The following is a 6,211-nucleotide window of genomic DNA, read 5'->3' as shown; positions in this document are numbered from 1 at the left end:
GCGCCGCTGCGTCCCACCCGACACCGCCCCAGCCGTTCAAGTGCACCTGCAGCGACAAGGGGTTCGTCGCCAGCCACCAAAGCTGCTCGCTCGTGAAGCTGAGGTTGTTCGCGTGCCGGTCCGTCGCGGGGTCGCCGGTGTGGTTGTAGTGCGCCACAAAGCCGTACTCCATGGCGCGGCTAAGCGGCATCGCGTACATGTTTGCCGGGACTCCTCTTGCACCCTCGGCGATACCCAGGGCCTCCATGGCTCCTCTGCGGTGACTCCCCTCTATCGCCTCCCGCTGGGCCCCGCCTTTTCCCCCTTTTCTTTCGTCTTTTGTTTCTTTTGCCTCTTACTCGCCGTTTCAGTCGGCCCGGGGCACAGCGTCGCAATACACTAGCGCAGAGACAGGAATAAATGGACTGGAAAGCAGGGTTGGACTCCGACAAAGCGAGGGAGCTGGACAAAATGAGAGCACAGAAAGGGCTGTCGCCATCACGATGTGTGAGCGGCGGCGCGTCTCCCCGTAGTGTCGTATCTGTGTCTCGCTTCTTCCTCGGTGCCATCACAGGGCGATGGATATGGCCGCCGCGAGGGCGCTGGGAGCGAAGAGCTTCAGCCACGGCAGGGAGCGCGGCGGGGGGCCCTGTGGTGCGTAGCAGAGCTGCCAGCCGTACACCCAGGCAAAGGCGGAGCCGAGGCGCAAGTAGTCCTCCAGTGTGGCCGCAATAAAGAAGAGCTCCTCGTGGTGGCCTCCGCGCATCCCTGGCACCACACCCTTCTCTTCGTTGGCCTGCTGGTATCGCAGGCGCCCCCAAACCTCGGGGCTGTTGCAGACAACTGTCGCTCCAAAGGCACCACCGCCCATCTTTGGGAAGGCGTACACAAGAAGTACATCGCACGCCTCCCCACCGAAAAACAAATTCTCGGAGTCGCCTGCTTTGTTCGCGGCTCTGTAAAGCGCGGCGTAAGGGGCATACGGCGACAAGAGAAAGAACCGGGCGGCGTGCGGTGCGAAGGCGCCCCCGCTGACTGCAGCGCGGTCCGTCCCCTTTTCTCCCTCTTCGTCCTCCTGCACGGTGGGTCCCCGCTTCGCCGCGCGTTGGCGATGAAGGATTTCTTTCCCCGCTGCTGCCACCGACGCGGGTGGGAGCTCCTCCGTGACCTCCGCGATGGCCTCGAGCGCGTTGATGCATATCGTGGTGAGCGGATGCAGCGGAGGCAGGGGCGCTGCGGTGTGGGGACGCCTGCGCGGAGTCCCCACTTCCTCCCACAGCTCCACGGCAGGGTGTAAACCTCCAATCACAGAAAACGGCTCGGAGGCGTTGGTGACGCCCATGTCAGCCAAAAGTGTGAACAGCACGACGGGCAGTAAGGGATGCGTGGGGCAATGCGTCTGTTGTTGCTGCTGCGGCGGCTGCGTAGCGGCACGCGGGTGCCTCCAGCGGTAGCCCCACTCGTGCCCAGCGCGACGCAGCGCTGCGGTGCCCTTCAGCGTCCCCAGCGTGCCATGCCTTAGTAGCGTCTCCACGCTGCTTGCAGCGAGAAGGTCAGGCAACGCACTGCACTGCACCCCCGTCTCCCCGCGCCGAAGGGCGAAAAACACAAGCCCGTGCGCCTTTGTAAGCCGCTGCGTGGAGGTCACAAAAAGCGCCGCGGCGGATAACTTGACGGAGAGAGCCACAGTGGCGGGTTTCTGCTTCCCCGCCTTCGCCTGCATCCTCGCGCTTCACCGCCCTTCCTTTGATTTCACTCCCACGTGACACTGAGCTGCGACAACACACACACAAACGCGGTCCAAAGGAAGCAAAACCCCTTCCTCAGCCCAAACAAAGAGAGGGAGAAGCCAAGTAAAAAAGACACACACGCACACACAGAAACGGAGTGGGGAGAGAGAAGCACGAATGCCAGGGAGGGTAAAAAAGCGCCCAACCCTTACGTTTCCGCTAGTAGAATATAAAAGCAGACTAAGAGGAAAAAATAAAGAAAGAGGGACAAAAAAAACGGCAAGGACATAAATTTTCATTTTCCTCTTTTTCCGCAATAAAATGGGCCCCAAAAGGCTCATATTCCACTAGCCAATCGCGGGTCCAGATCAAATTCATGTTACGCATACTCACTAAAAGCACTGTGCAACTGGAAGTGCTGAGTGCGGCGCATCGACCGCCACCCCTGTGCAGGGCTAAGACGGCTGGGTCGGCTTTTTCTTTTTTTTGGGTGGTGGTGGTGGTGGTGGGCCCAAGTGTCAAATTCTCTTCCGCAGCCTTTACGGCGATGCATCCAAAGACAAACATTGTTGCATTTGGACCGTTTTCAGCAGCAACAAAAAACATCATCACAAATAAATAAGCAAATAACTATGTGGGCTCGACCATTCTCCCCCCGAAGGTTCCCAAAGTGCCGCTGAGAAGCAAACTAATTGCCCCCACTGAGACTTTGGGCTGCAACGCAGAGACAAACGTTTGTCTCGCACACCACAGAGAGACCCTCAGGCCTCATACACAAACCGCTGCTTCTGCACCGGGTCGCGCACGACGAACTCCTTCTCAATCAGCGTCTCCAGTGCCATCTTAAACTCACTGTTTTGAAGCTGAAACTGTGGGTTATGCTGCTGCACCGCACGGAAAAGCTCGTCGTACATGCAGGCGCGCACGCGCTTCATATGCTTGATGACTGACGCCATAATGGCGCCGGTGTGGGATAGATGCGCCTCCTCCATGATTGTGCGGGGCACCTCTGAGAGCGCCCCAACCCGCGGCGGTTGCTGCAGAAAGTGGTAGCGCGGCCGGTGTGAGGTGAAGATGGCATTCAGTGCAACGCATTCTTCCTCAGCGTCTGCCTGCACCGTAAAGAAACCATCATTGAGGAGTTTCTTCAGCCCCCGCTGCAACATCGTCTTCCCCTTGCCAATGCGCTGGGCGAGAAGCGTCCACGGTGCACCGGCGGCACCCGCCTCACTGAGGCAGTGGAAGATGTTAAACAGTTCCAGCGAACCCACAATGAGCTTCGTCGCCTGCGGGTAGCCCACGGTGAAGGTGATGGTCTCCATGGAGGTGCGAAGCCATACAATGCGCCGGCCCCTGTGTTGTGCATGGTAGACGCGCGCAAACTGACGCATAGCCCGCAGCAGCGGCTGTGGGGCATCTTCCAGCACAGGGTACGAGGGCCACGCGCGGCGGGAAAGAAGCCACAACATGGGCCGGACAGCCACCTCCTCACTGGCCCCCCCCTGCTCGTCCTGCGGCGCTAGCGGGTCGTGCCCCGCCTGTGCCTCCTCACCTGCCTCCATGTCTAGGCACATTTGAACCATCTGCCGTACGGTGTCGCACTCCAGCGGGAATAGTTCCTGGAGGTGCTCGCACGCCGCCTTTTCCGCCTGCACCTTCTCTCGTCGTGCCTCTGCCGCGTCCAGCCCGTCGTCGCGTGCCCGACTCACCGTGTAGTAGAGCAGTCGATAGGCAAGAAGTTCCTTGTACACCCGCAGGTATCTATCGGTTGAGATGACGCTCTGCGTGAGCCGTACGGCCGACAGGAACTCGTCTTCGTTGCGTAGCAGTAGCGCTGCCCCCGCCGCCCTTTCACGGCCCCTCTGCAGAAGATAAGTTTGCATGCTCTCAAGAAGAGTGTCAGCAAACACATCCGCGCCCCGGCTTCGGTGCGGGTGGTTGGCGACAGCATGTTTCACAATGCTGTAGAAGCAGGCCATGGCGCCACCATCGTCGCGCATCCTCGCCCCCAGTGACTGCGCCTCGCACAGGAGGCAAAACACGCGCTCGGTCCGCAATAGGTAGGCAAGCAGCCGCGGCCCCCGCTGCTCCTCAGTAAGGTCGCCGCTGCCAAGGAAGTGTTCCACCGCGGCGGTGAGTCGCGCCTCCAGCAGCCCACGGCACACCTCCGCCATCGCGACGTACCCAACCTCCCTCGGGAACTCGCCCAGCAGCACGGTGCCGGCACCAGCCTGCTCCCACAGCTGCGGCGCTCCCTGCGACGGGGTCTCCACGCACGCCATGCCTTGGGCGATGCCCAGCAGCACCATGAGAGGGCCGCGCGTTGCACTCTCCTTGAATGTGGCGTCGAGGGCAAACAGCTCCTCGAGGAGCGGCCGCAGCGTCACCCGCAGCAGGTGAAAGACGTAACAGTGCTGCAGGCCTGATACGGTGTTGAGGGGCCCATGCACGGGCGCGTCAATACCAGCCTCCCACAGGAACACAAGTTTGGTGAGGAGGCCCTTCACGCCTTCCTCCACTACACCGGGCAGCTCTCGCGTCATCGCCAGCTCACTGTTCCAATACTGCGGCCACATCTTGACAAGGAACACGTGGCGTGCCTCCTCACAGGTGTGAAAGTGCAGCAGCGACAGCAGCGCTTCCCGCGGAAAGAAGCTTCGGCAGCCTTGCACGACACTCTGCAGGACTGTGGTCACGAGAAGCCTCTCCGCACCTCGTGCCGGCTGCGGCTGGAGCTGAAGAAGCTCAGCTATGGCAACAGCAAAATTCGTGGGCATCTGCCGCAGCCGCTTCTTTGGCCCCTGCAAGTCATGCAGCTGAGCGTTAGTGTTGGGGCACCCGTGGCGCACAGCACCGACGGCCTCACAGCTTGGCACGCCAAACTTCCACTCACGCCGGCTCTGCAGGACCTCCATCAGAAGACGCCGCAGAACCTGCTGCTTCGTCGGCTCATTAAGAATATGCCTCACCTCCTCGTTCATCACGTCACCACCTCCCCGCATCTCAGCTTGTCGGCTGTTTACCGGAAACAAAAATGCCACAAGCTTGGGGAGACGATGCAGTGCCTCTCGCAACTCGACAGCATGTTCTATTGCCCGCTCCACTCCTCCCTGCTCACCGTCCCGTGCTTCTGCGTCATCACAGCAGCCGCCGTCCATGTACCGCTGCATCTCGCAAAACTCGTAGGCCACCACACCCCTCACCCAGTACCGCAGGAATCCGTGAATGTCGTGCACGCCGTTGAGGGTGTGGAAGATGTACCTGTGACATCTCAGGTACTTCTCCCGCACTGCATAAAGCGCGTTCTCATTGCGACACCGCAGCAGCACCTCAAGGTTAAGCGTCACCGTGCAGAGTTCGCGGAGACACGGTAATGTCTCCAGCAGACTGGAGGCACATGGGATGCGGGGCGAGAGGGCCTGCACACCGGAGGCATCGAAGCTGGCGCGGTCCAACGCAGCGTAGGCCTCGCGGAGGCGAGTGGCGACAACTTCCTCACATGGCCGCGCTCCCGTCGTCGCCTCCTCGACGTCACCGCACGCCTCCACCGGCATCTGCGTGCGTGGCTGCTTCCCCCCTCCCCCACCCCCCACAGACTTGCTTGTGCGCCACAAGCAGCTCGACCCCAAAGCGCGCCGCCGTGAAGGTGACTCAAGTCAGAAAGAAGGGTGAACTACTGACCTGCTACAGAGTGAGTGAGTGAATAAATGGAAAAAAAAAGAATAGGCATTCCACCGCCGCATCACCGCTTTGCAAGCATGCCATCTGTATGCTCGTCAGTGTGAGGGGCGGGGGAGGCTGTTACGTGCTGCCACCGCACTTCACGTGAGGGCCCACCCTGCCGCTGAAGAAAGCCCCGCTTTTTTTTTGCTGTCAGGCCTGGCTGTTAATAGTCGTCGTGGCAACAGGAATAGCGGCGCAATAAAACGACCACCCCACTGACGCCGTGAGTGATGGCACCACCACATCACTCGCTACGCACACACGCCCGCGCGAGATGGAGAGGAAGTGCGAGAAGCGAAAGCACGCAAACAAAGTACAAACACGTGGTGGTGGTGGGGGACGAAAGAAAGGAATAACCTCGTCATGAACGCCGAGTTAAGGTAAAAACACATACACGTATCGCATTCTCACAACATGCAACTCCCGAGCATTGTGGTGGTGCCAGCACAAGTGTCGGTTCCTTCTCCTTCCCTTACGTGTCCATTCAGGTCACCAGGCCAAAATATCCCTTGCCACTGCGGCCACAGGCACGCTCTGGCGCTAACGAGGATGTCACTGCTGCCTGGTGAGGCCGTGGCCACAAATGCCCCAATCGGTGGCATGCGCGGTGCACCATCGCTCTCGTCTCAGGCGGCCATCGTTAAGGTCGTTTCAACGCCACTGCCAAACGGCACTGCATCCGAACCACGCGTAAAGTGCTCCATACCAAAGCCATTAGACGTGAAATACCGCTCGGCTAGTGGCGGAGGCGGGCCGACGCCTCTCGCTCTCGCACCATT

General features: G+C 60.1%; 5 protein-coding genes across 5 annotated transcripts in view; 2 read left to right on the top strand and 3 right to left on the bottom strand.

The window, feature by feature from the left end:
- TraAM80_09426 (uncharacterized protein) lies at positions 1-382 on the top strand (the record flags this gene model as incomplete). The annotated part of the gene is made up of 1 exon (XM_029386108.1): positions 1-382. A coding segment is annotated over one exon (382 nt), but the record flags the coding sequence as incomplete, so codon positions are not given.
- A 165-nt stretch (positions 383-547) lies between these two features.
- On the bottom strand, positions 548-1,702 carry TraAM80_09425 (uncharacterized protein; the record flags this gene model as incomplete). Its single annotated transcript, XM_029386107.1, has 1 exon — positions 548-1,702. One exon carries the CDS (start codon positions 1,700-1,702, stop codon positions 548-550), a length of 1,155 nt encoding a protein of 384 aa, XP_029234031.1.
- A 247-nt stretch (positions 1,703-1,949) lies between these two features.
- On the bottom strand, positions 1,950-2,315 carry TraAM80_09424 (uncharacterized protein; the record flags this gene model as incomplete). Its single annotated transcript, XM_029386106.1, has 1 exon — positions 1,950-2,315. One exon carries the CDS (start codon positions 2,313-2,315, stop codon positions 1,950-1,952), a length of 366 nt encoding a protein of 121 aa, XP_029234030.1.
- Positions 2,316-2,470: 155 nt separating this feature from the next.
- Positions 2,471-5,263, bottom strand: TraAM80_09423 (cullin-4B; the record flags this gene model as incomplete). Its single annotated transcript, XM_029386105.1, has 1 exon — positions 2,471-5,263. The coding sequence occupies one exon, from the start codon at positions 5,261-5,263 to the stop codon at positions 2,471-2,473; it is 2,793 nt and encodes a 930-aa protein (XP_029234029.1).
- A 583-nt stretch (positions 5,264-5,846) lies between these two features.
- Positions 5,847-6,211, top strand: part of TraAM80_09422 (uncharacterized protein) — a gene marked incomplete at both ends in the record, with an annotated part of 465 nt that continues 100 nt past the window's right edge. The window contains one exon of the mRNA XM_029386104.1: positions 5,847-6,211. This exon is cut by the window's right edge and continues 100 nt beyond it. Coding sequence (XP_029234028.1) covers positions 5,847-6,211 — 365 coding nt within the window.

Source organism: Trypanosoma rangeli (genome assembly GCF_003719475.1).
Source record: "Trypanosoma rangeli strain AM80 chromosome Unknown Tra_15.4_contig_00580, whole genome shotgun sequence".
NCBI classification, from domain to species: Eukaryota; Euglenozoa; class Kinetoplastea; order Trypanosomatida; family Trypanosomatidae; genus Trypanosoma; species Trypanosoma rangeli.
Note: the sequence above shows the minus strand (reverse complement) of the source record. Positions and strands in the feature narration are given on the sequence as shown.